At 41.7% G+C, this 27,943-nt stretch overlaps 1 protein-coding gene, 1 long non-coding RNA gene and 1 pseudogene across 3 annotated transcripts; 1 reads left to right on the forward strand and 2 right to left on the reverse strand.

Annotated features, from left to right (window-relative positions):
- Positions 1-149: 149 nt before the first annotated feature.
- On the reverse strand, positions 150-3,427 carry LOC124088203 (uncharacterized). Its single transcript, XR_006850285.2, has 3 exons — positions 3,292-3,427; positions 720-875; positions 150-311 (listed from the first exon to the last, which is right to left on the reverse strand). It is a non-coding gene; the product is annotated as an uncharacterized LOC124088203 (long non-coding RNA).
- Positions 3,426-26,107, forward strand: Vps33b (VPS33B late endosome and lysosome associated). Of its 2 annotated transcripts, XM_046437697.2 has the most exons (23): positions 3,426-3,823; positions 8,998-9,078; positions 9,452-9,513; positions 10,576-10,625; positions 10,823-10,890; positions 16,181-16,226; positions 17,915-18,009; positions 18,302-18,406; positions 18,904-19,000; positions 19,356-19,433; positions 19,620-19,693; positions 20,259-20,345; positions 20,522-20,612; positions 20,841-20,915; positions 21,155-21,219; positions 21,343-21,397; positions 22,681-22,727; positions 23,305-23,437; positions 24,026-24,099; positions 24,580-24,681; positions 25,144-25,219; positions 25,326-25,442; positions 25,745-26,107. In XM_046437697.2, the coding sequence occupies exons 1-23, from the start codon at positions 3,728-3,730 to the stop codon at positions 25,822-25,824; spliced, it is 1,854 nt and encodes a 617-aa protein (XP_046293653.1). In that variant the 5' UTR covers positions 3,426-3,727; the 3' UTR covers positions 25,825-26,107. The 2 variants fall into 2 exon arrangements, with proteins under 2 accessions (XP_046293653.1, XP_058433272.1); XM_058577289.1 differs by lacking the exons at positions 3,426-3,823; positions 8,998-9,078 and having other exon boundaries at positions 9,493-9,513; positions 16,181-16,242.
- On the reverse strand, positions 5,848-8,070 carry LOC124089148 (non-histone chromosomal protein HMG-17-like; annotated as a pseudogene).
- Positions 26,108-27,943: the final 1,836 nt, after the last annotated feature.

Genomic DNA, 27,943 nt, shown 5'->3' on the forward strand with positions numbered 1-27,943 from the left:
GGAACTGCACTGTGGAGCACAGGTTCGATGTGTCCAATAGAGAAAGCAACAGGTAACAAGGTTCTTCCTGAGCTAGAGAGAAAGCAGCTACTGGTAGGTGTTTTTGTTAGCTATTTTGCCACTGTGACTTAAAGACCTGACCAGCACAGTTGTAGAGAAGGAAAAGTTTATTTGGGGGCTTACAGTCTCAGAGGTCTCAATCTACAGACAGCAGGCTCCATATCTTCGGGCTCAAGATGAGACAGAACATCATGGCAGAAGAGCATGGCGGTGGAAAGCAGCTCACATGGTGATCAGGAAGCAGAGAGAATCTACTGGCCAGATACAAAATATATACCACAAAGCCATGTCCCCAATGCCCACCTCTTCCAGCCACCCCTTACCAACCTTCAGTTACCAAGCAGTTAATTAATCCCCCAGGGGATTAATTCACTGATAATGGGTTCAGACTCTCAACCCAATCATTTCTTCTCTGAACCTTCTTGCATTTTCTTGCACATGAGCTTTTGGGGGACATCTCACATCCAAACCATAGTAGTGAAATAGTTACCTCCCAGCAGCCTTTGGTCCAAGCTCAAGAGGATGGCAAACCACAACAAAAGAACTTTTTGTGTCTCAGTGGTAGAGTGCTTACCTGGAATGTACAAGGTCCTGGGTTCAATTCCCAGCACCTCAAAAACAAATAACTTGTCCCTTTACTGTAGAGGATATACACTTACCTGCTTTAAGGGACACTAGAAGTGAAATTCACCATCTTTGGGCAGCCTCCAGTTCAGTGCACAGCTGAGATTCAAGCTAATGGTAATGTGGGGGGAGGAAGCTCAGCATAAAATATTACATGAGCTCCTAAAGTCCAGTATGAGCACAGCACTCTTCTAACAACAACAACAAAAAAAGATGAAAATTAAAATGCAATGAACCACTGTTTACCGACCACTTTTTTTTTCTTTTGATGTGTGAGATTGAATCCAGGGTTTCATTCTACTAATGCACTACATCACCAGTTCTTAATAAATCGCCTAATATTCTGACAGTGGTGTCTCTCTTAGCAGTCCTACAATTAACTCAGGACCACTTTACCACTGTGTCCCATCCCTTTTTATTTTTCACTTTTGAGATTGGGTTGTTCTAAGTTGCTGAGGCCTCAAATTTGTGTTCCTCCTGCCTCAGCCTGAGTAGCTGGAATTACAGGCATGGGCCATCTTACCCAGCTGATGTGGTTTCTTTATTTTTCCTAAATGACTTTTGCAGTTAGTTTATTTGAATTAGTATCCAAACACGGTTCACACATTGTAACATTACATTTTATTGATAGGTCCCTTAAGTCCTGTATTTTATTTATTTATTTTTTAGTTGTAGTTGGACACAAAACTTTATTGATTTTTATGTGGTGCTGAGGATTGAACCCAGGGCCTCACACATGCTAGTGAGCCCTCTACCGCTGAGCCACAAACCCAACCCTAAGTCCTGTATTTTAAATATGGTTGCTTTGACCCCTATGTCTTAACATGTTCCTATTAATCTGTATGTTCTACAAAGAAGTCGATATTAAAGTTTGATCAGGGGCTGGGGATGTGGCTCAGGTGGTAGCGTGCTCGCCTGGCATGCGTACGGCCTGGGTTCGATCCTCAGCACCACATACAAACAAAGATGTTGTGTCCGCCAAGAACTAAAAAATAAATATTAAAAAAAAAATTCTCTCTCTCTCTCTCTCTCACTCACTCACTCTCTTTAAAAAAAAATAAAAATAAAAAATAAAGTTTGATCAGGTTCAAATTTTGGCAGGATGTGATGCTCTGTACTTTGTATGTATCTCACCAGGGAATGGTATGATGGAATGATTATTCAGAGTTTCAGATGGGTGCGGTGGCACCCACCTATAATCCCTCCCTACTTGGGAGGCTGAGACAGGAGGATCTCCAGCTAGGCAATTTACCAAGACCTATCAAAAAGGAAAAAAATAGGGGCTGGGATTGTGGCTCACTGGTAGAGCACTCGCCTAGCACATGTGAGGCCCTGGGTTTGATCTTCAGCACCACATAAAAATAAATAAGAGGATTGTGTCTAACTACAACTAAAAAATTTTAAAAAGAATAAGAAGAAATAACCTAAAACAAATAACAAAAAAACTGGGGATGTAGCTCAATGGTAGAGTGCCCCTAGGTTCAATATCTAGTACTCCCCAACCCACCTTTTTTTTTTTTTTTAAGAGCTTCAGGTATTGTCATCCTCATGTCTCTTTGTCATGTGTGTGTGTGCGTGTGTGTGTGTGTGTGTGTGTGTGTAATTTACTTCCTGCGATGCTGGGGATGGAACCCAGAGCCTTGTGCATGCTAGACAATTGGCTCTACCACTGGATTGGGTATAATTCCAGCCCCTTACGTCTCATAAACCTTTTTTTTTAAATAGATATAGATTATTACCATCATTACCCTTCATAGTTTCCTCTTATCTTCCCAGCCAACTCCTATTCTCAAAGGCAATCACTTTTCGGAAAACATTTTCACCATACATTAGTTTTTCCTGATTTAGAACCTCATGTAAATATCACCATAGAATTATACTCTTGTCTTTATCTGCTTTCACTTATTCAGTTGTTTTAAATATATGAATATATCAGTTTATGTATCCATTTTTCCAAAAAAGTCATTAACAAATCAAAGTCTGAAGGCCAGAGCTGGCAGAGGTTGGCTTCTATTGGACTGTAAAGCGTTCCTCTTTCTCTCCACGGATAGGCATTTCCACGCATTTAGCCTCCTGCAGCCCTATCTGGCTACTAAATTTGTCAAGTAGATTTGATTGACAGCTGAGACTCAAGTGATCCAATGCTCTGTGGACCAAGTTGGTTTAACTGAGCAGGTACCAGCACGGTGCACGCTGGAAACCCCTGTTACTTGGAAGGCTGAGGCAGGCGGATCGCAAATTCGAGGCCAGCCTGGGCAACTTAGTGAGAACATATCTCAAAATAAAAAATACTGGGGGATAGGCTGGGAATATAGCTCAGTTGGTAGAGTGAGTACCTCGCATGCACAAGGCCCTGCGTTCAATCCCCAACACCACACACACGAAAAAAGGCTGGGGATGTAGCCTTTTTAAACCTCAGGGTAAATTTAACTTGAGTTCAGTCTTCTGTACCAAAAAGAAAAGGAAATTGAAGACGTGCCCAACTCCTACTTGAATGAGCCAGAAGAATTGGCTGTATCCTTAAAAATTAGTTAAATATATCATTTCATCCTAGGAACACGTTCCTCTGGCCAGAAAATGAAACTAGAAAGTTGACTTGTCGCTTACGGTATCCACTTGTTCCTTCCCGGTCGCCGTTCCCTTCCCGGTATGCTAAGCGCTAGGAGAGCGAACAAGACTTCCGGGAGGTCTAGGAAGTGGCTTCTTTTTCTGGGCGGAGTTACTTTGGCGCCGGTGGAGTTTGTGCTGGTGTAGGGCGGAATCCTGCTGACAAACGGAGTAGGTTGGGAAGGAACGGATCGCTACACAGTGACTGCAGGTCTGAGGCGAGTCGCTCTCCAAGCCTGCGGCCGTCTGGCTGGGAGGCGGCTATTTATTTTTCTAGTGTGGCCGAGGGGCGAGGGCCCCTCCGGGTGTTCTGCTCTGGTACTACAGTCCCAGGCGAGCAGGATAGCCGTCCTGTGCTCACCCTGGGTGGCTGCCGGCCTTCTCAGAACGGAAGGCGCCCGCCTCCTTCTACACCGGGGCACAGGTGTCCGCTGCCATGGCTTTTCCACTTCGGCCGGACGCCCCTGAGCTTCCTGACTTTTCCATGCTCAAGAGGCTGGCTCGAGACCAACTCATCTATCTGCTTGAGCAGGTCAGTGCCCGTCACCCTCAGCATCCATGGTTTAGCACTCACATGACGCGTACTTCTTTGTTTGTTTCTGAGTCCGTTCGATCTTGTTGTTGTCCTTGAAGCTTCTGCGTCAGGTCCAAAATGAAGCAGACAGCAAAGAAAACCCAGGGTAGAATGAGCTGCTTGAGACCTGGCCAAAGAATTAATGGATTTTTTTTTTAACAGTTAAGGGAGATAACGCTTGTCCAGGCGTCACTGGGGATGGAAAGACATCTTTGTCATTAAAAGATCTTAAGCACCAGGAGACAGATAAAACACAAAGTACTACACGCAGGGTATCAGGTGGTAAACCAGTGATAGACTGCTTGAAGTTCAGAATAAGCACTCATCTAGGTTGGATGATCTAGGAGTTTTGCGGAGCTAGGGTGTAAAGAATAAACATTTTCTTTAGAGACTGAAGATTATTCTCCAGGCAGATGGACTGGTAGGAGCAAAGCTGAGGAACCAGGGAAGGGCAAAGCATGTCAAGAAAATGGAGATATCAGATGATAGACTGAACCCTTCCCCATCCTATTTGTGGCATGAACAATACTTGATAATGATTCTAATAGCAATGTGTGGGATGGGGTAAATGGGCAACAGAATGCCAGTTAAGTGACCATAGATCAGATTGAAGTAATAAAGACCCACATGAAGTTGGAGGCAATGGAATGAGGGAGAAATGATGGATTTGTAAGGCATGGTGAAAGAAGACTGAAAGAGTTACTGATGATTAGTTGTAAATAATGAGAAGTAAAGTTGACTGAGATTTTTAACCTGGATAATTAGGGAAATAATGCTGCTACTATAACTGTAACAAATTACTTGTTTAATTATTTAGTTATTTGGGTTTTTTTCCCCAAACTGTATCCAGCTTTATTAAAGATATTTTTCACAAACAATCATAGTACTTCAAGCAAGATATGGGCAGACAATAGTTAACAGTATATAACAGCTTTAAAATCCCCTTCTTGGTTGGACTACCAAAATCAGAAAACCACTGTAAAACCCAATGAAATCTTCATACGATGCTCTAATAGAGAAAGTTTAGAGTGAGGGTTGACATTCCACATTTAGCATGTTGTTTAACAACTTTTCATGAGCCAGCCCTGACTTTCAGGAAATAAAATGAAAATGGTAAAAATTATTGATTTGAAGATCCACAATGTAGAAAAGGAACTGCTGCTCTTCTGAGGGACACTGTTCTCAATGATGTCACTGGAAAGACCCTATTGCCCCATACACTGGTAAAACCAAGTGTTGGAATCAGGTCCAACAGATCTGAGTTTAGGGGAGTTAAGTCTATGCAGGTGGCAGAAAGGGAGAGAAGGACATAAAGATGAATTTAAGTTTTTCCATACCATGAGGCATTTGTGCTAAGGTGACTAAGTGTGCCAACATCAGGGAGTCCCTCCTCTTGGGACTCTCAAAACTAGCAGGGAAAGGTGTTTTCCCCCACAGCAATCCAGCTTTGGAGACATTCTGCTAGTGATGTTTGCTCCTTCCCTCCAAAACAATAATGAGGGGCTGGGGATGTGGCTCAAGTGGTAGCACGCTCGCCTGGCGTGCGTGCGGCCTGGGTTCGATCCTCAGCACCACGTACAAACAAAGATATTGTGTCCGCCGAAAAACTAAAAAAAATAAATAAATATTTAAAATTCTCTCTTTCTCTCTCACTCTCTCTTTAAAAAACAAAAACAAAAACAAAAAACCAATGATGAAGTGTTCTGTGTGCTAACAACATAGCTTTAACAACAACAACAAAAAAAAGTAGGGCTGGGATTGTGTCTCAGCGGTAGAGCGCTCGGCTGGCATTTGCAAGGCCCTGGGTTCGATTCTCAGTCCCACATGAAAATAAATAAACAAAATAAAGGTATTGTGTCCAACTACTTCTAAAAAATAAGTATTTTTTTTAAAAAAGTAAAAAAAAATCTGCATTTTATTAAATTTGATAAAAAATAGTATTTCAAACTGTACGGTACACAGTTATCAAAAATGCACACACTTCACTTGGCATAGTCAGCACCTTCAGCTTTCTGTGCCTTGTCTGTTTTGGTGTCTCCATTTTCTGCATTATTCCCATCCTTGGTGGTGTCAGCTTTTTCCTTTTTTCCCTTTGGGTACCTTCTCTCCCTTTGCAGAGGCCTTTATATGATTGGGCTCTGGCTTTGGAGAAGTAGGTTTAGCAGACAACCTTGCAGATCTTCTGTGACTTTATCTCCTTTAGCATCCCCTTCAGCCTTTCTCTTGGGCACGGTGGCAGCTGCAAAGGGACGAAGGCGCTGGATGCAAGGGTGCAGCGGTGTGAGGCCTTGATTGGTTCAGGGGTTGTTCTTGCCTTTTCTTCACACTGCTCTGTGTTTTTTTTTTTTTTTTTTTGGTTTGTTTGTTTATTTTTTTTGGTGGAGCTGGGGATTGAATCCAGGGCCTTGTGTATGTGAGGCAAGCACTCTACCAATTGAGCTATATCCCCCAGCCCTAGTTATTTGTTTAATATCTTGTTTGCCACTAGATTGGAAGGTCCTCAAGGACCTAGCTTAGAGTCAAGCATATAGCATGTGCTTAATGAATATTCATTTTATGAACATTGAATGGAAATTTAAAAACACATAGAAAGAAGAATGAGTTTGGTGGTCATAGCTGATTCTTTTAGATTTGGATGGGGTGAAGTTATGGAGTTTAGTGTGTAACATTTGGCAGATAGAAATGTAGAGCTGCATTTCCATCATGAGGGCTGGGAGACAGGAGAAAACCTCAAGACATCTGGGACTGAATTTTATTTTGCTTTTGTATGCCCCATAGTGCTAGCACAGTGATTTGCCCTCACTCATTGTTGAGTAAAAGATTCAACAAATGTCTGAGGAATTGAAAAGAGGTGCTAGTTAAAGCCATTAGTTCAGGTGAGATCAACATGAAAGAACAGAGACCAAGGATAGAGACTTGTAAGTGGGGGGAGTAGGTGAGGAAGAGGCGTCCACATAGTGACTCAACATGGCCAGAGTGGATCTCCATGAGCTAATGCCCTCCTCAAACTAACTTCTGATTCACTTCTTGTTAATGGGCACTGCTGTTTGGCTGGATCATAATCATCTTTGACTATCCTTCCCACTAACACTTAAGTGAATTGATTGCTGAATCCTATGGCTATTTCCTTGCACATAACCTTATAGTGCAGGGCTTTTCACTTGCTAGGCAAGCACTCTACCATTGAGCTATAATTCCAGCACTTCTTATTTTATCGTGACATAGGATCTTGCCAAATTGTCCAACTAGCCTCAATGTTGCAATCCTTCTGCCTAATCCTCCCAAGTAGCTGGGATTACAGACATGTGCCACCAAATCCAACTACATATTTTTTTAAAAATAATGATCATAAAATAGTTTGCATATTATAGAAAATGTGGAAGATAAAGAAAATATTAAAAAAAACACTTATAATCCCACCACCAGATATAAGCAGTGTTAATAATGCTAATTTCTTTCAGGTATATTAAAAACCTAAATTACATATTCCATGTAACTCTTAACGTATTTTTATTCATGGCACTACCAGCTTAAAGCAGGTCTTCATTCGTTGTCACATGCTTGGCTGCTTAGTCTGGCATTAACTTCCTAAAAGGACTCACCTGCTTTTCTCACATCTCAATCCATTTTATCCATAGTTACTAGATTCTTTTTTTTTTTTAAAGAGAGAGAGAGAATTTTTAATATTTATTATTTTTTAGTTTTCGGCTGACACAACATCTTTGTTTGTATGTGGTGCTGAGGATCGAACCCGGGCCGCACGCATGCCAGGCAAGCTCACTACCGCTTGAGCCACATCCCCAGCCCAGTTACTAGATTCTTATGATTAAAATTTCTAACCAATTGGGATGTTTCAGTGCAAAAAAGTTTCCTGTTATCACTGATCCATAAAGGATTGTGTCATAACCTGCTATTGGAAGCCCTTTATGTTCCATTCTAGGCAACTGTTTCAGTATTATTCCTTACCATTATCCTACATAATGGTTTCTGAAGCTTGGTTCTGTTGACATTCTGGGCTGGATAATTCTGTGTTGTAGGACTTGTCCTATTCATTGTAGAATGCTTAGCAGCACCTCTGTCCTTACCTGTATGATGCCAATAACACCCTCTACTTGAAGGCAGGCAACCAAAACTGTCTCTGGACATTGTCAAATGTCTCTTTGGTGGGGCAGAATCATCCCTGATTGAGAACTTATACCTTCCATGTACCTTATCAGCCCAATTGAATTGTTTTGTTCTTCCCTTAACATTCAGTTTATTCTCTGTTCCTGGCCTTTGCTTGATTGCCTTTTTTTGTTGTTGTTTGCTTACTTTTTGTTTTTTGGTACTGGGGATAGGACCCAGGGGTGCTTTACCACTGAGCCACATCCCCAGCATTTTTAATTTTTCATTTTGAGACAAGGTCTCACTAAGTTGCTGAGGCAGGCCTTGAACTTGCAATCCTTCTGCCTCAGGCTCCCAAGTTGCTGGGATTATAGGTGTGCACCATTGCACCTGGCTGGATTGCCCTCTTAAGACAACTTCCAAACCATTTGTCAAGACCTAGTTGAGAGGAAACTTCCAGTGACTTCCTCCTCCCTGTCACTGACCGAGACTTCTCCTTCCTCTTCATCAGGAGTACAGGAGTCAGATGACAGAAATTGTGGGTGGGTGAGTGAGAAGGTGACAGGGCAAACACTGTCCTCATTTTCTAAGTTCTGTGTTGAACATGTGTTATTTTTGTAATTAGAAGAAAAATTCTACTTGAAAAGGTAGTTAGTAATTAGTTGAGGGGATTGCAGAAAGCAGGGTGGAGTTTTGTTGTATTTGGCTTTGTTCAGCAGGACACCAACCTTGTTGGGAGACAGAGTGGAGGAGGCAATGATGCAGATCAAAACCAATAGGCAGCAGGATGGTTGAGTGACAAGGAGTTGATCTGAGAAAGAAAATGGAATATCTTTCCAGAATAGTTGAATATACAGAAAAATGTTATCTGGATATAAATAATAAATGAGATGTTTAGCTAGATGATACCTACTGCCCTTCCAACTCAGAGACCATCTGTGTTTCTGTTAAATGGGTGGCTGGATGAATTCTCAACTGAAGGGGCTTGTGTGACCTATGAGTAACCTGACATACTATGTTTCCTTCAGCTTCCTGGAAAAAAGGATTTGTTCATTGAGGCAGATCTTATGAGCCCTTTGGATCGAATTGCCAATGTGTCCATACTGAAGGTACTGTCCCTTTTCCAAGGAGGCTCTTTCCCCTCTTTGCTGTCTTTCCTCTTTAAGCAGTTTTTCTTTCGATGAACAATACAAATTCGTGAAGAGTGACTGCTCTTACAGGGTGAAGATAGGGTAAGCTGATTTGGGGTAGTTGAATTAGGCTGACACAAGAATTGATATGTTGGTTGTATTGTTTTATATGTTCTATTGTTTTTTCTATTGACAGTTTGAGGAAGGTTTAGGGGGACAGTTGTCAGGGGAGTATTTTGATTCCAAGAATTAACATAAATAGGAAGCCCTTAATAAATCCCCTGTCTTTGTATCATGCTTTGTGCTTTTCAAGCACTTTTACGTTCATTGTCTTGTTGGATTCTTCCTGTAGCAACATGAAGTAGACAAGCTGTACAAGGTGGAGAACAAGCCAGCTCTCAGCTCCAACGAACAGTGAGTGTCTGCAAGTGTGTCTCACTTCCAAGTTAGGAGATCCCACCATACACAGTGGTACATGCCTATAATCCCAATGACTCTGGAGGCTGAGGCAGGAGTATTACAAGCTGGAGACCAGTGTTAGCAACTTAATAAGACCCTGTCTCAAAATAAAAAAAGGATTGAGGATATTGTTAGCACATTTGCCTTTGACCTGTCCTTGCCCTTGGTCTGGCACCATGGTATCTATGATATGATTCACTTTCCTGAATTTTTATAATTTCATGCTTAGATTATTGTTTAGCCTCTTAATGAGTCTTCCTCTCAGTTTCTCCCACTCTTGTTCTTTTCCCTCTCTAATACATATCACTATTTTATAACTAGATTGATTCCTCTCCCAAAAATAATTTTTAAAAAAGTTTTTTAGTTGTAGATGGACACAACACCTTTATTTATTTATTTTATGTGGTGCTAGGGATCAAACCCAGTGCCTTATGCATGCTAGGCAAGCACTCTACCACTGAGCCTCAATCTCAGCACTTCCCCAAAATAATTTTTGATAAGGTTCTCTTTCAAGAACCTTCCAGGCTTCCCATTATTTACATTATAGTCCAAATTGTACATCACAGATTCTAAGGCTGTCATTAGTGTGGACTTACATGCTGTCTGTCCAGCCTTTTTTCTCATGTGTCCCCTTTAAGCTTCTGTTGACACATGCTTCCACACACACCATGCTCTCTGCATGTGCCTTCATCTTTTTAACCACTCCATTTGTTTGCCTGAAAAATTTTTTTTCTTTCTTTCTTTTTTTTCTTCCTTTTTTAGTACTGGATAACAAATCCAGGGGCACTCAGCCACTGAGCGACATCCAATGCTCTTTTTAAAAATTTTTTATTTTGAGACATCCTGGTAAATTTCTCAGATTGACCTGGAACTTGCAATCCTCCTGCCTCCGCCTTCCGAGTAGCTGAAGTTATAGATTTGCATCATTGTGTCCGGCTTACTCAGATTCTTCTAAACCGCTGTCACCAACTTCATGATTTATCTTCACCATTTTTTTTTTCATCTTTTCTCTTATAGATTGTGCTTCTTGGTCAGACCTCGCATCAAGAATATGCGCTATATTGCCAGTGAGTGTGCCATGGTACTATGTGTAACCAAGACGTAGGAAAGAGTGGGCAAGATTGAAGGGCCCGTCAGTGAGGACCCTTTAATAGGAAGAGACTCTTATGAGTTGGCCCCTGCACTTGTAGAGAATATCTCCTTCCTTGTTTTTGGTCTAATACATGGCCCATGGCTTTCTGGGCTGGATTCTTTTTCTTTGTAGATCTTGTCAATGCTGACAAATTGGCTGGCCGAACTCGAAAATACAAAGTGATCTTCAGCCCTCAGAAGGTGAGTGTGGATCCTAGTAAGAGTGGGATGTGATATCAAACAAGGTGACAACTGGGTGAGTAAGGGGCTAGTGTTGCTGTCTCCCCCAAATCAGATTATGTGTGATTGAACCAATTAACTGCCACTGTCCTGAATGTATCCATGATTGTTAGGCAGAGGGTCTATCATCAAACTGCCCCAAATAGAATATTGTGGAGTTGTGAGAGGTGGCCTCTATTATATAGATTTCTTTAAATGAAAATCTTTACATTTTTGAAATAGAACCTGCTATATATCTCTGCTAACAGAATCCTGTATCATAATGTTTCTAATGTTATGGCTTCTCTCTATTATGGTTCAAAATATTGTGACCTTCTTCTTTTTTTTTTTTTTTTTTTTTTTTTTAATTTATTTATTTTTAGTTCTCGGCGGACACAACATCTTTGTTGGTATGTGGTGCTGAGTATTGAACCCGGGCCGCACGCATGCCAGGCGAGCGCACTACCGCTTGAGCCACATCCCCAGCCCTTGTGACCTTCTTCTTATATCCCTTTAATGATAACTATAATAAATCACCAATCCCCCCACTCCCATATTTTGATCCAACCCAAGGTATGTGGCCTTGGTTACTAGAACCACACCACCATTTTTTTGGCAGTGCTGTGGATTGAACCCAGGGCCTCACATGCTAGGCAGGCACTGAGCTAATCCATCCCTTTATATTTTTATATTTTTATTTTGAGACAGGGCTTTGCCCAGTTTCTTGTGATCATCCTGCCTTGGCCTTCTGAGTAGGTGGTATTACAGTTGTACAGGTATACACCACCATGTCCAGCTCACCTTTTTTTTGATACTGAGGACTGAATGCAGCAGCAGTTGACTCTGAGCTATACCCCAGTCTTGTTAATTGCTGAGGCTTGCCATGAACTTTCTATCCTCCTGTCTCCTAAATTGCTGGGATTGCAGGCATGTTCCACTGCACTCAGGTTCCCTTTTCTTTAAAAAAAAAAAATTTATAATAATTGTACATATTAACCAGGTGCACTGGTGCATGCTGGCAGTCCCAGCTATTAGCTGATGCAAGAAAATCACTTGAGCCCAGGAGTTTGAAGTCAGCTTGAGCAATATAGTGAGATTCTGTCTCAAAATAAAACAACAGCAACAGTGATAGCAAGAAAGAAACAATTGTACACTGGAGGGAGAAAGCCTTCTCTTACATAGGGAAGGACCCTAAAATACCATCTTATTTTACCCTAACTTTGAGCAACTGAGAGAACCTTGCCCCATGCTCACATGGTGAGTTACTATAGCCAAACTGGTTTCCTTCAATAATTGTAGTGTTTGAAGGTCCATCATAATATTTCTATTTCTTGATTCCATTGAATTCCCATCCCACTGCATATCAGCTAGGTGCCTTGTAGATGTGTCCCCAATCTCAGTGTTTGGCAGGAATGATATTCCAGGCCTTTACATTCTCAGCTATAGGCCTAAGAAGCTCTACCAAGTAGTGCATGCCACAGTTAGAGCAGTTTGAAACTCAAGTTGAAAGGACAGGGATTTATTTCTTCTTAGTTTTTCTAAGAGAGTTCTAGAGAAAATTGAAGCTATAGCTAAGACTGAAGATTGTGAAGCCAGGCTATCTGGGTGTGAATCTTTATTTTAGCATTTGTTACCTGCATGATCTTGGATAAGGTACTTAACTCCTTTGTGTTCAGTTTCTTTATCTTTCAAATGGAATTGATAATGTTACCCCATCTCCCACCCCCATTAACCAAGGGGCACTTTACCACTGAGCCACATCCTCAGCCCTTTTTATTTTTTATTTTGAGACAGGATCTTGCTAAGTTGCTTAGGACCTTGCTAAATTGCTGAGGCTGGCCTCAAACTTGGAATCTTCCCACCTCAGCCTTCTGACTTCATGGGATTACTATGTGATAGTGCACACCTGACTAGTATTTTTTTTAATTTAAGTGAGATGATTTTCAGAAAATAAATGAAAAATCCTGTGGAATTATATTTCTGTATGGTTTTCTCATCACATAAGAGGAATAAGAAGAAAGAGCCAATGATGTTCCTTGAAGGTTCTTTGAAAATGGATCGAGCAGTCTGACAAATAATTAGTCTGCCTATGAATACAAATGTAAAATGTATATAGTAACACTATTATCAGGGCAGGAAATTATTAAATAAGATGACAACCTATAAGAATCATAAGTTTGAGCTGGGATTGTGGCTCAGCGGTAGAGCGCTCGCCTAGTACGGGTGCGACCCAGGTTTGATTCTCAGCACCACATAAAAATAAAGGCATTGTATTGTCTATCTTCAAAAAAAAAAAAAAAAAAAAAAAAAAGATTCATTTTCTCTCTCTCTCTTTAAAAAAAAAAAAAGAATCATAGGTTAATTTTGAATGTTATTAAAGGAGCCATGGTCAATAATTTTTAGTGTTTGGGGTCTTATAAAACTCCCTCCACTTTTTTTTCTCCAAATTATACTTTTATTTGTATTAACATGGAATAGAACAAGTTGGTAATAGTTTCAAATAAGTCTTCAAGCAGGCATGAAGCATATACCTGTAATTCAAGAGGCTGAGATAGGAGGATTGCAGATTTGAGGCTAGACTTCGCACTTAGTTCTTGCCTATGTCCTGTGCAGGTGAGGGAAAGGGTTCCTCTCTGAGGGATGGGCTGGCTGAGAAATAAAAGCTAGAAAAGTAGTACTATGAAATAACCACAGGACACAGAAATATAGGTTCAGAATGGGGGCAGTGATGGGCCATGACAAGACGGGTATAGCTTCTGACAAAAAACAGAGCCCATTGCCCGGTTTATTTATATCTGAACAGATCAAAGAGATTCGATAGAAAGTTCTTCGCCAGGGCTGGTGTTTTAGCTCAGTGGTAGAGTGCATGCCTTGCATGTGTGAGTCACTGGGTTCGATCCTCAGCAATACATAAAAATAAATAAATTAAATAAAGGTATTGTGTCCATCTGCAACTAAAAAAAAAAAATTAAAAGAAAAAATAAAGAAAGTTCTTTGCCAAAAACAGGATAGAGGTCGGGCAGAAAGGCTTTGCTCAGTTCCTAATGGGTCATGTCCATCTCTGGTGCTGTATGGGACCTCTTGGCAGAGCTGAGGGGGAGTTCACATGTAATGGGGTGGTCTTAATGGTGGGATTGCTGCTATAAGTTCCCAATTACCAAATCTACTCCCTCAGTGGCTTCAATACTGGAAATCCTCATGCATTTTATGGGTGGCTTCCCGCACTTAGTGAAATCCTGTCTCAAAAATAAAATAAAAAGTACTGGGAGTGTCATTGATAAAGCACCCTTGGGTTCAATCCCTAGTATTATCACTAATTTAAAAAAAAAGTCTCCAAATTACACAGAAAAACAAAATTGGTATTTTTGTGAATATTCTTCATTTAACACCCTATCAAAACTTTTAGGCCAGACTCGGTGGCACATGCCTGTAATCCCAGTGGCTGGGGAGGCTGAGGCAGGAGGATTGCGAGTTCAAAGCTAGCCTAAGCAACTTAGGCCTTAAGCAACTCAGTGAGACCCTGTCTCTAAATAAAATACAAAAAAGGCCTGAGGATGTGGTTCAGTGGTTAAGTGTCCCTGAGTTCAATCCTTGGTACAATAAAAAAAAAAATGTTTTATATCTCTTCCTCAGTAGTTGTTAGGAAATGGGGCATCTCTGTCTCTTTTTGAGTCTGCCTTTGTTAGTGACTAGGATAGGCAGATTTCAGACTGGGCTCTGAAGTTCAGTAGTTAGCACTAAAAGTTAAAAGCAAGACTGGATTTAGCTTACTGGCAGAAATGAGTTAGAGATGAATAAGGTTCTTTTGTGTAACAGTGAAATAAGGAGCACGTAGCATGAATCTTTACCTCATGGAGCTATCATGAGGTTGAAGACAGAAGGTCCTTGTAAAATACAAAGAACAAGACCTAGTACATGTTAAGTGCTTAATCTCAATCAGCTATTATTAGTGTCATCATCGTCTGATGTGAATACCCTCTGTATTCTTCCCTTTTATCTCCAAGTTTTTACCCTTTACCCACTTGTCTCAAAGGAGGAAGAGACGCTGGCCCTTTCTGAGATCAGCTGAGCTGTTTCAGCTAAGTGCTGGCCACATCCATGCCTGCCTTTTCCATTATCTTACTTCATCAGCTAGATTCTCTTCTGTCTTCCCTGTCAACCCTTTTTCTGCTGTCAGGCTTCTGCTTCTTCACCTCCATCTTTACCCACTTGTCTTAGTGGTCTCTCTCTCTCTCTCTCTCTCTCTCTCTCTCTCTCTCGTACTAGGATTTGAATCCAGGAAAGCTTTACCACTGAGCTACAGCCCCAACTTTTTTCATTTTTTTTAATTTTGAGACAGCAAAGCTAAGTTGTGATCCTCCTGTCTCAGCCTCCCGAGTCATTGGGGTTACAGGTGTGTGCCACTGTATCCAGCAGTGGTGTCTCTTTGATGCTCATCCTCCGGCATTTGACACCCTATCTTCCTTGAAGTGTTAGCTGTCCTGCTGTTAGTGGTGCTCCTGCCAAAATGGTTTTTTTTGTTGTCTGTTTGTTTGTTTTTGTTTTTTGGTAGTACTGGGGTTTTCCTTGTACACAAGAGGCAAGTGCTCTATCACTGAGCTTTTTGAATTTTTATTTTGAGATAGGTTCTCGCTGAGTTGGCAAGGCTGACCTGGGATTTGTGATCCTCCTGCCTCAGCCTCCTGAGAAAGTCAGGAGCCAGATTTCATTAGAACGCCAGATTCCTGAGCTGGAATTATAGGTGTGCACCACTGTGCCAGGCATCAGCACCTCCATGATTTTTAGAGCAATTTTATGCCAATATTCCCAGCTCTGTCTGTACAGCTCACCCCTCAAATACAACTGAAATACCTTCTGGCATACACATGGCTCAGAGTTTAATCCTCAGTATCTCTCTCTCTCTCTCTCTCTCTCTCTCACACACACACACACACACACACACACACATAAATCTACCTACCTACACATATAAATCTACCTACCTACATACCTATGAACTCTTGGGGGTATAATCAGTCTCTCCCCAAACTGTAGCAGTATTTATAGAGGAACTCCAGAGAAATGGAAGCAACAGGGCTGGGGATGTGGCTCAAGCGGTAGCGCGCTCGCCTGGCATGCGTGCGGCCCGGGTTCGATCCTCAGCACCACATACAAAGAAAGATGTTGTGTCCACCGAAAACTAAAAAAGATAAATAAATATTAAAATTCAAAAAAAAAGAAATGGAAGGAACAGAAGAAGATTGTTACTAATTAATGTCCTTTTTTCTTTCAGTTTTATGCATGTGAGATGGTGCTTGAGGAAGAGGGAATCTATGGAGGTGAGAGGAGATGAATGTGAGTGGAAGGGGAGAGAGAACATGTAGAAGAAAGAAATCAGATTGTCATCCCTCTCCCAGCTGCTCCTTCTACTGGTGTTATTCCTGTTGGTTTAGTGGGAGGAGAGGCTCCGAGGATGGGAGTGGGAATAGGACCCCAACCAAGAACACTAGAGGCATGCCAATGCTTAGAGTTGGAAATGACCAGTTGCTGTATTCTCATCTTCCAAGACCTCCACCTCTGTGTAGTCTTCATTTCATTCTTTATGCAGCCTAGACCTGACCACACGCCTTCCTGCTGAAAATCCTGCAGTGTTCATTGAAAGCAAGATTCCTCAACAGTGTCTCCTCTGCTCTTATAGTAAACCTCTTCCTGTCCCTTCAGCTGCATCATGTGCTGCTCTTTTTCCCTGTCTTCTTTCCAGCCATGGGGACTTTACAAATGCTTTTCTTGTTGCCTAGTCTCTTCTCCACCCTTCAAATTTTTGCCCACACAGATTTGTTTGTTTGTTTGTTTGTTTGAGACAGGGTTTCACTGAGTTGCCCAGGCTGGCCTTGAACTTGCAATCTTCCTGCCTTAGCCTCCTGAGTAGTGCCTACACAAATCTTACTCATTAAGTTTGAATATTGCCAATTCGAGGCCAGCCTCAGCAATTTAGTGAGAGCCTGCTTCAAAAAAAAAAAAAAAAAGAAAAGAAAAAAGAAACACAAAAAGGGCTTGGGATGTGGCTCCATGGTTAAACACCCCTGGGTTCAATCCCCAGTACCAAAAAAAAAAAAAAAAAAAAAGGTTTATAAAATTCTAAGCTTGATTGTCACTTTTTTTTTTTTTTTTTAAATCAGGATTGAACCCAGGGGCACTTTTATCACTGAGCTACATTCCCAGCTCTTTTAATTTTTAATTTTGAGACTGGGTCTTGCTAGGTTGCTAAGGACCTCATTAAGTTCTCAGGGCTGGTCTCAACTTGAAATCCTTCTGCCTCTGCCTCTCCAATTACTGGGGTTATAGCATGCACCTCTGTGCCTGGGTCTGATTGTCACTTTTATTTTGTAGGCAAGTCTTTTATTTACCCTTAGTTGTATTTAGATCCCTGAAATATTTATGGTCAAGGCTTGTTGTTTTGTGCTGGAAATTAAACCCAGAGCTTCTTGTATACTGATATGCACTGTACTGCTGAGCTACCCCTAACTCAAGGCTTGGGGTTTTATATCTCTGGAGCACAAAAATGTGTAATTAAGTAGCTTGTGTCATAGTTTGTTTGCTGCATTTCTCCTCAACCACATCGTAAACCACATCATAAGCTCTAGAAGACTGGGAGTGGGTCCATTTTGCTTCTGCTCTGTTTGGTGCTTAGCATTTTCCTATACATATGTGGATTTCAGTAAATAACTTGCTGAATAGTGAATAAGTGAATCAGTGTTTTCTTAGCACTTGTGGTCAGCTCTCTAATAAAAGTCCACCACTTACAGTACTGTACTGTAGGCTGCAGTGTACATGTCTCCTCTCATTACCAGTCTGTGGGCTCTTTAAAAGGGAGGAACTATTTCTTATTTTGTGATTCTCTAGTGCTACGTGTAGTCCTGGCATGTGGCAGGCACTCAAATATTTGTTGCATGACTATGATAAATCATCATTTTAACATGGAGCTAAGTACCTTTTGCAGAAAGGCTGATGTCCTCTGTCCTCATAGATGTAAGCTGCGATGAATGGGCCTTCTCTTTGCTGCCTCTCGATGTGGATCTGCTGAGCATGGAACTGCCAGAATTTTTCAGGGACTATTTCCTGGTAAATGCCAGGCCCTTGATTCTTGGCACCAAGGAATTGGGACAAATATTGGGTCCAGTGAGCTAGAAATGGTGATTTAACCTTTGTCTAACTCATTATTTATCAAAGTGATAGTGATTTGGTGATTCATGGCTATCTATAGGTTGATCTGGATGGGACTTCCTTTGGGGTAAATAAAATGAACTCTTCCAAGCATTATCCAGACCCTGCCATCCTGCTTGGGGGCTTCTAGGATTAGCAGTTCTAAAGATGGGCCTGTTAGGTTGATTTGTGGTCCATATGAACCCTGTAGGAAGGAGATCAGCGTTGGACCAACACTGTGGCTCAGGCGTTGCACCTTCTCAGCACTCTCTATGGATCTTTTCCAAACTGCTATGGAGTTGGCAGATGTGCCAGGGTAAGAGCCCTAGTAGTACTTTTTCCCTATAGTCCCTTTTTTCCCTTGTTCTCTATCCTGTACACAAAAAGGATTATCCATAGGCATGTGTGATATGAGGTATATTCTTACCTTGTTTTTATGTTCCAGAATCGTTTCCCAGAGAGGAGAATTTGTGTGGCTAACTGAAAGGCAAAAGGCAGGGCCTGAGTGTTGTATTCCTAAATCTTTTTTTGAATCTCAAGGGCAGGTTGACATTTGTTCTTCATTGGTATGGGGAGGGGCAGGGAAGGATAGGAACAGCTGAGAGTAGAATAGGTTCACATTGTTCATTATTAGCTCCTTTCTTGGGTGCAAGATGAAGTATCACATAGAAGAGGTTGGCTTTTATAGGTTTAGGGCTACAAAACTTAATCAAAAAAATTGCAGTTCAGGGATAGTGCTGTAGCTCAGTGGTAGAGATTTTTTTGTAGGTAGGGATTTAAACACAAAATTGAGAATGTCTTGGTTTCTCACAGATGTCATATGAACTATGGAGGAAACTGGAGGAAGAGGAGGATAGTGAAACCAAAGGCCGAAGACCAGAAATTGGTCATATCTTTCTCCTGGACAGAGGTAAATTATGCTCAGCACTTCTTGTATCTTTGGCCCCTTTAAGACACAGTAATAGGGGCTGGGGATGTGGCTCAAGTGGTAGCACGCTCGCCTGGCATGTGTGCGGCCCGGGTTCGATCCTCAGCACTACATACAAACAAAGATGTTGTGTCCACCGAAAACTAAAAAATAAATATTAAAAATTCTCTTAAAAAAAAAAAAAGACACAGTAATATATGGAAACTGTGGTGACAGAGTTAGGATCCTAAAGTTAGGACTGTGAATTCCTATGTTGAATTCCACTTGGGCCCTATGGTACTTGAGCTAATATTGAGCTGGATCAGAGGGGCCTACATGGTCAGGATCTTGGTTTCAGACATGGACTTTGTGACGGCACTTTGCTCCCAAGTGGTTTATGAGGGCCTGGTAGACGACACCTTCCGCATCAAATGTGGTAAGTGCCATCCATAGTCACAGTGGAAGTGGTCATCAACCTGTGGTGCCTCCCATAATGGGGTAGGGATTATGGGAGAGACCTTCGTTCTGTGTGCATTGCTGGGGTATCTTCACCAGCAGTTCAGGAAAGGGTAAGAGAAGGCCTCAGTGGGGATCCTAATAGCCCTTCCTTCTGTTCTCAAAGGAAGTGTGGACTTTGGCCCAGAAGTTACATCCTCTGACAAAAGCCTGAAGGTGCTACTCAATGCTGAGGACAAGGTGAGGGTGTGGGTACTAATAGTGGATTTACTTAGGGCCACTGCTTACACAAGGCTCAGGACTACCTCTGAGCCTTAGGTGGCTAAGGTCACAAGAGAGAGGGTTTCCCATTAGCTAAGACGCATACTCAGAGCACAGGGTAGGTACTTGGCATCTACTTACTGATTCCAGCTCAGTAATTCTGAGCGTTCTTCCTGAACTATCATTTTCTTTCTTTCTTTTTTTTTAAGTATTTATTTTTTAGTTTTAGGTGGACACAATATCTTTATTTTATTTTTATGTGGTGTTGAGGATCGAACCAGTGCCTCAAGTATGCTAGGCGAGCACTTAACCACTGAGCCACAACCCCAACCCTGAACTGCCTTTTTTTTTTAATGGACAGAATGCCTTTATTTTATTTATTTATTTTCATGTGGTGCTGAGGATCGAACCCAGTGCCTCATGAGAACTAGGTAAGCGCTCTGCTACTGAGCTACAGCGCTAGCCCTGAACTGAAATTTTTTTGGTAAAGTAGGAAGATACTATGTTCTGACAAAGTAAATTATTCGTTTTGTTCCCCTCACAGGTATTTAATGAGATTCGTAATGAGCACTTCTCCAATGTCTTTGGCTTCTTGAGCCAGAAGGCCCGGAACTTGCAGGCCCAGTATGATGTGAGGCTCTAAGCCCTGTTTCTCTGTTTTGTTTCCTTAGTGTCTCCTAAGGCTGCTGTCCTCTGGCTCTCCTTCTTCTGACAGAACCCCATTTCTTCTGGATGGGTAGCAACTGAGGGAGGGTGGTGGTTTCTCCTGAAATCAGAGGTATTGACTTTATGGGGATGTTCCCACAGCGCCGGAGAGGCATGGACATTAAGCAGATGAAGAACTTTGTGTCTCAGGAGCTCAAAGGACTGAAACAGGAGCATCGCCTGCTGAGCCTCCGTAGGTACCAGTGTGGAGGTGCTAGGGGAAGTGACTCGATATTCCCCAGGGGAATGCTGTGGAGGGGCCATTGCCACCCAGGAGGAGATCCCTGTTTGGCAAATAGTGGTCTCATTGGTATACAATGGGAAGAAGTACTTTGCCTGCAGAGGTTTTTATCATTTTGTATAATAAAGGGACTTCCATCTAGAACCAGGAATATGTCAGCTCCCTTTTTGTCCTCTGCAGATATTGGGGCCTGTGAATCTATCATGAAGAAGAAAACTAAGCAGGATTTCCAAGAGCTAATCAAGACTGAGCATGGTAACCACAACAGCCAATTTTTATGCTACTTTTTGTGCCCCAGCTCCCTGTGAAAGATGATTTCTGGCTCCTTCCAGCTGATGCTGGCTGTGTGGAATGCTGATTCCTGCTAGAAGTCCTGGGGGTCCCTTAACCCACCCCAAGGATGGAGAAAGAGATGAGGAGACAGATGCCTGTTAGCATTGATGGCAACAGGTGAGCTGATCCCCAGTAATGGGCTTTCCTCTTATTACTCATAGCACTGCTAGAGGGGTTCAACATTCGGGAGAGCACCAACTACATTGAAGAACACATTGACCGGCAGGTGAGCAGCAAAGAGCTGGGGAGGCTGGGAATGGTGTTTAGAGGTGGGGTTGCTTAAGCAGAAGGAACTATTAGTATGCATTAAGAAACTTCAGTTCTTACCAGCTGTTTTTTTCTTGTGCAGGTGTCACCTATAGAAAGCCTTCGCCTCATGTGCCTTTTGTCCATCACTGAGAATGGTGAGCCCAAAAGATCAAAGATGAGAAGACAAGGTTGAGAAATATGCTTCAGGAAGAGAAGAAATAATTTTGAAAGACAAAGGCTAGGCTAGGTGGTGTATACCTGTAATCCCAGTTACGTGGAAGGCTTGAGGCAGGAGGATCACCAGTTCAAGGCTAGCCTGGGCAACTTAGGAATGCCCTGTCTCAAAGTTAAAAATAAATTTAAAAACCTGGAGTCGTGGTGCACTCCTGTAATCCTAGTGGAGGCTGAGGCAGGAGGATTGCAAGTTCAAAGCCAGCCTCAGCACAAGTGAGGTGATAAGTAACTCAGCAAGACCCTGTTTCTAAATAAAATACAAAATAGGGCTGGGGATATGGCTCAGTGGTTGAGTACCCCTGAGTTCAATCCCCAACACCCCTGGAAATAAATAAATAAATAAATAAATAAATAGGGCTAGGCCTGTAACTCGGTGGTCAAGTCCCCCTGGGTTGAATCCCCAGTGCCCCCCAAAAAGTTTTTGTTTTGGTTGAATTATCACCAGGTTAAGGGCAATTTATTGTCCAGCCCTAAGCAGGACCATCACAGAACAATGCCCTTCAGATCTTAGAATTGCAGAGGCACAGAGCCAAGTGGCCTTTCTCATCATTCTATGTGACCATCTGTCTTCAATAAAGTTTCTATGATAAAAATATGTTCTAGAAAAAAGGGACAGCCAACTAATTTCATGAACATTTCCAAAAACCCAGATTATGCAACTTTTCATGACAACTGTTTTTACTGTTGAAGTGTTCTAGTTGATCAGTATTCTTTAAGGTTTTTCTTTCTACCCAGGAAGGTACTTGCTTATTATAAATTTCCCTTGTTGTAGTTGGAAGTCCATTTCTTATGTCTATTTAAAAAAGCATTTGAGACCATATTTTTGGAACTCATTTTTATATACTGTCTGTTTCTTAGTAGCTATAAAGCAGTTCAAGGAGAACTGGCCCTTAGCTGTGAAGAAATGTGTGAAAAAAGTCTCATCTCCTTTCTGCCACATTCTGTCACCCCCCGCTACCATTAACATTAGTTCCAGTGTTTCCTCAGCACCGTTGTGGTTCAGAGCTCTTCCTAGAATGCCTAGAACCCAGACTTAATGTTTCAATAAGTAAGCTTAAATTTAGCAGTAATTTTACAGTTATATCCTGTGTAAGGTTAACATGATTTACTGCATCGTTTTTCTGATTAAAGTATTGGTTTGTTGGTGTGGCTCCACATCTCCAGAGTACCTCAGCTGACATATTCTTATTTTCCTCTCCCTTAGGTTTGATCCCCAAGGATTACCGATCTCTGAAAACACAGTATCTGCAAGTAAGAACTGGAGAATGTATTCTATTTTTTTTTTTTTTTTAATGTTTGGAGAATTTATTCTTAAGGGAAGCTGGTATAAGGCAGTTGTCAGGCATTTTTGAAGGAGGCACAAGGAAAATATGGCCCCTTCCTTATTCCTATCCATTTGCATTCTAGCCTCCCTCTTAAAGGTATTAGGGAGAGTACCTTTTCAGCATACCCACACCCATCTTTGGTGGGCAGCCAGTGCCAAGAGAATTTATAAACAATTCAGCATTTGAACCCAGTGAGGAATTCTGTCTCCTGGAAATGTCCCTCACTTTAGCACCTTGTGAAGCATTGATTCACTTTGCTTTCCTGATCTTTTTCATGTTTTCATGTGTGAAGCCTTTTCAACCATTTTTACCTCCATAGTTCCATGCTACTTCCTATTCCTCTTCTTTTGGTGTAGAGTTATTTCTGGTGTGAAAATCCTATACACAACAAAATGTGAGTTCTTTCAGGACAGACTGCAGGGTGTGGCCGTGGAGTCCTCCCCTCATTTCTCTATTACTAGCAGGGCCAGATTCAGTAAATAACTGATTTGAATTTTCTTCAGAGCTATGGCCCTGAGCATCTGCTCACCTTCTCTAATCTGCGGCGAGCTGGGCTCCTAACAGAGCAGGCCCCAGGGGACACTCTCACAGCAGTGGAGAGTAAAGTAAGCAAGCTGGTGACTGACAAGGCTGCAGGTGAGTAGGGAGCACAGGTGACCCCTATCCCCTACCCCACCTTTGCTGATGTTCCCTCTTCTCTCAACAGGCAGAGCACCCTGGGAGGGAACAAGGAGGGGGGAAGGAAGATGTGGTTCTTTATTGCTATTGTCATTACTACTGCTACTTCTGCTAGTAAGAGCAGTTTCGATGCATTGAACACTTAGCATGTGGTAACCTCCTACATATAGTTTTCCATTTAATCCTCACAAAGATTCTGTGAGGTACATTCCCTTTCCCCCATTTTTACTGATGAGGAAACTGAGACTTAAAGAGGTTTTATTGACATGTTCAAGGTCAGTCAGGTTGGTTTAAATCCAAAGCCCAGACAACTTATCTGATAAACTAGGGTCACCCTATAGTCTGCATTTATAGGTGGCTGGTACCCTGTAGGAGGAGAAAACAGTGGATGGGGAGAGGTGTGCTGAGTGTCATGATCAGTTCCAGGGAACTGTAGATGAATGGCTTCGAGGGAAGTCTTCAGACGTATCCTGAATGGTGTCACCTACAGCAGCGTCATGAATCTATAGACCTTATATGGACCCTAGCACAGATTTTTTTTCCCAGGAAAGATTACTGATGCCTTCAGTTCTCTGGCCAAGAGGAGCAATTTTCGGGCCATCAGCAAAAAGCTGAATTTGGTATGTGAAACAGGACTGCATGGCTGGTTATGGGGCGGGTTATGATTTAATTCCTTTGTGGAGTATAGTCCATAAAAACCTTTTTGGTGTTTGATTTTTATGAAGATCTTTTAGTATTCTTATAGCATGAGCTTAATTTAATGAGACAGGAGACAAGATTCACTTACTTAATAAGTATTTAACAAGCATCTGTCAGTGCTATAGGATAGTGGAAAGTATAGGTTCCTATGCTTCCTATGAAGGGGTTGAAGAGAAGGACTGGAGAGGAGAACCCTTCCCTTCAGAAATTCATTGCAGAGAGTTAGTGGATACTGAACATAAGTGTCATCTTGGTTATGGATTCCTTTTGGGGGGCCTGCTGCTGGTTCTCCCTTTAGTTGAAACAGGAATTATTGTTTGGGATTTGTTACTTTTATCTGATCCTTTAAAGGACTAGAGAACTGGGCTTCCACTTGCCTAATCAGTATCACTGCCTTCTAGATTCCACGCGTGGACGGAGAGTATGATCTGAAAGTGCCCCGAGACATGGCTTATGTCTTCAGTGGTGCTTATGTGCCCCTGAGCTGCCGAATCATTGAGCAGGTGGGAACAAGCCACTCATATTTCACTCTCTGCTTTCTCTTATCCCTCGCCCATCCCAGCTTTTATTATTGAAGTAACTAGCAAGACACATGACAGTGGTACTATTTGTGGACTTGAAACCAGTTTTTTGGTTTTTTTTTTTTAAATATTTATTTTTTAGTTGTAGTTGGACACAACTCCTTTATTTCACTTGTTTATTTTTGTATGTGGTGCTGAGGATCGAATCCAGGGTCTCGCATATGCGAGGCGAGCTCTCTACTACTGAGTCACAGCCCCATCCCAAAACCATTTTTTTTAATATTTATTTTTTTATTTGTTTTTAGTTATAGGTGGACACAATGTCTTTATTTTTTACTTTATGTGGTGCTGAGGATAGAACCCAGTACCTCATGCATGTTAGGTGAGCGCTCTACCGCTGAGCCACAATCCCAGCCCTTGAAACCAGTTCTTATACCTTCCCAGGTGTTAGAGCGGCGAAGCTGGCAGGGTCTTGATGAGGTGGTACGGCTACTCAATTGCAGTGAGTTTGCATTCACAGGTGTGTGGCATTGCCAGGTGGGGCAGGGTGTCAGTAAGAGGTGGGCTCACACATCATGCAGTACTAGCATGTCAGTGAAGAGCTAAGTCTGGTCTGATCCTCACAGACATGACCAAGGAAGACAAGACTTCCAGTGAATCCCTGCGCCTTATCTTGGTGGTATTCCTGGGTGGCTGCACATTCTCTGAGATCTCAGCCCTTCGGTTCTTGGGCAAAGAGAAAGGTAAAAGAACAGAAAGTTGAGAACAGGCTAGCATGGGTCCTGAGGGAAAAAAGTGCCTTGCACAGGAAGCCTTTTCTCCAGGCCATGGTACCACTTGTTATAACCTTGCTGCAGGCTGCTATAACCATGAGCCCAATCCCGATAGGCTTGCAAGTTGTGGTATCCACCAGCCTAGTATTGATGTCTTTGTGTTTATAAACTGGTACACTGATTCATTGGGGATTGTGGAACTGGATGGGTCAATGTGGTTCCTGCTGGGAACCTGAGATCTCTTGTCACTTCTGCTGCTTTTGATTCCTTAGGGTACAGGTTCATTTTTCTGACAACAGCTATCACAAATAGTGCTCGCCTTATGGAGGCCATGAGTGAGGTGAAAGCCTGAAGCTTTTGAGGCCAACATTGGAGTCTTCCTTGGATGTAGGTGTTTGGTACCCAGCTGCTAACAAAGTATTCCCATTGGCCCTGCTGAGAGCTGGGGAATTTGGAATTTATTTGGGACCTACAGAACATATTTGACAACAATGTTCATATCATGTGCCTGGGATATTCCATTTTTTTGCTTATGAAGTAGAGTACATGCTGGTAAGATACAAGGGAGAAGAGGTAACCTTTGCTAAATCCTGTTTGAATATCATTGTAAATAAAGCCACTGCTCTCATACATAACATCCTGTAGTTCTGTATATTCACTTCTGTGTATATTAGTGAAAGCACAAGAAGAGCTATCCTTGGGGTTTCATATGTTTTGTGGACAGAACTCTGTGATAGCTGTAGTCCTATTGCATTCTTCTTGGAAAAAAAAAAAATTACCTGTTCTGTACCAGAGTTTCCTCAACTGTAAAATAAGGAAGATGGATTAGGTGGTCAGCAAAAATTCTAAAACCTTTCTAATTCTAAAATTTTGTGATTCATTACATTTTCAAGAAAACAAATTTATTATTGTTTTAACTTAAAAAGGCACTTTAAGCTTTTTGTTTCTTATTGTAGAATGAAAAATTGTTACCCATTATAAAAGCTATTTCTGGCAACAGTAAATAGTACTCCTGTAAATGTCGCCAGTGCCCTTCTCTCTTTACCTTTTGAAAATTATAAACTATAACCACATATATTAGTGATCTCTTTTTTAAAAAAATATTTATTTTCTAGGTGTAGTTGGACACAATACCTTTATTTAATTTATTCATTTTTATGTGGTGCTGAGGATCAAACCCAAGGCCTTGCACACACTAGGTGAGTGTGCTACCCCTGAGCCACAACCCCAGCCCCAAGTGATCTCTTTTCAGGCCTTTTCTAACTTGATCTCATTGGAAACTACCTCTTTCTCCTTGAAATTCTCTTAATTCAGCTCTCATGACACTCATTTTTGTTCTGCATTTTTGTTGTCCATCTGTCTCCTTTGATTACTTCTGTATGCCTGTCCCATTTATTGACATCTCTCTCTCTCCTTTATTGTGGCGATCTATTTCCAGATCTCAGGCTTTTGCTAAGCTTCACTCACGCTAGTATTTCCTACCTGGTCATTTCACAAACTCTAAATGTCTAAAAGTTACAAATGGAACCTCTTGTCCACTCTTTAAAGCCCTAAATCTGCTCTTCTTCCCATTTTTAATTGACATTATCATCTACTCAAATTTTGTTCATTTTTTTGTGAAAGAAACTATCCTTGATATTACTGATTTTTCCCTTTATCCCTCACATTTAGTCTGTCCCCTTGTCCTATTGATTCTTATTTCAAAATGTCTCTAGTTAATCCCCTCCTTACCATTTCCACAACAGAGGTCTTTATTGTTGTCTCTTGCTTGGGTTTTTGCAAGACTGTCTCTCCCAGTTGCTCTGCTTCCCATCTGTTCCCCTTTCACAGTGCTTCCACTTATCAAAAGAAAGAAAGTCAAAACGTGTAATTGAATTCTTTACTAGAAGAACAATAATGCTGTATCAGAGCACACTCTAAGGAGAAGACATGCATCAACTAGCTAGCTAGCATTTTCGATACTGGCCGGCATGGTGGCACAGGCCTGTAATCCCAGTGACATGGAGGCTGAGGCACAAGTTCAAGGCTAGTCTGGACAATTTAGCAAGATCCTGTCTTGAAATAAAAAATAAAAAGGGCTGGGTTGTAGCTCAGTGGTAGAGCACCCCTGGGTTCAATCACTAGTACCAGGAGAAAAAAAAAAAATCTTTTGACAGTCTTATGTTAGGTTCGTGGATAAGATCAAAGACACTGTTGACAGAGATGTTAGTTCACAGAAGGAATATGTGGTTTCAGAAGGATTCTATAGCCAAGTAAATAAACAGTGACAGTGCATTGTATTTGTGCTATAGAATAGTACCATTTGGTAGAAATACAACATGGCCCTGTAATAGGGTCAGAATCACGGTATACACACAGTTTACGTGCTGAATATATTCTCTGAATAGACTTCTTTGCAAAGGCTGTAACACTTGTGGAGCTTCAAAGCTATGATATTAAGAACATCAGAGCAAAATTGCCTTATCTCTGGA

This window comes from Marmota monax, unplaced genomic scaffold (assembly GCF_021218885.2).
Source record: "Marmota monax isolate L192 unplaced genomic scaffold, Marmota_monax_Labrador192_F-V1.1 WCK01_AAM20220418_F8-fsc00005, whole genome shotgun sequence".
Lineage (NCBI taxonomy): Eukaryota > Metazoa > Chordata > Mammalia > Rodentia > Sciuridae > Marmota > Marmota monax.

Excerpts from the sequence above, each read along its gene's own strand:
- Vps33b (XM_046437697.2), top strand. The coding sequence starts at position 3,728 with ATGGCTTTTCCACTTCGGCCGGACGCCCCTGAGCTTCCTGACTTTTCC. Across the intron at positions 21,220-21,342 it reads AAGAACACATTGACCGGCAG|GTGTCACCTATAGAAAGCCT; the intron begins GTGAGCAGCAAA and ends TTTCTTGTGCAG. Across the intron at positions 22,728-23,304 it reads TGAAAACACAGTATCTGCAA|AGCTATGGCCCTGAGCATCT; the intron begins GTAAGAACTGGA and ends AATTTTCTTCAG.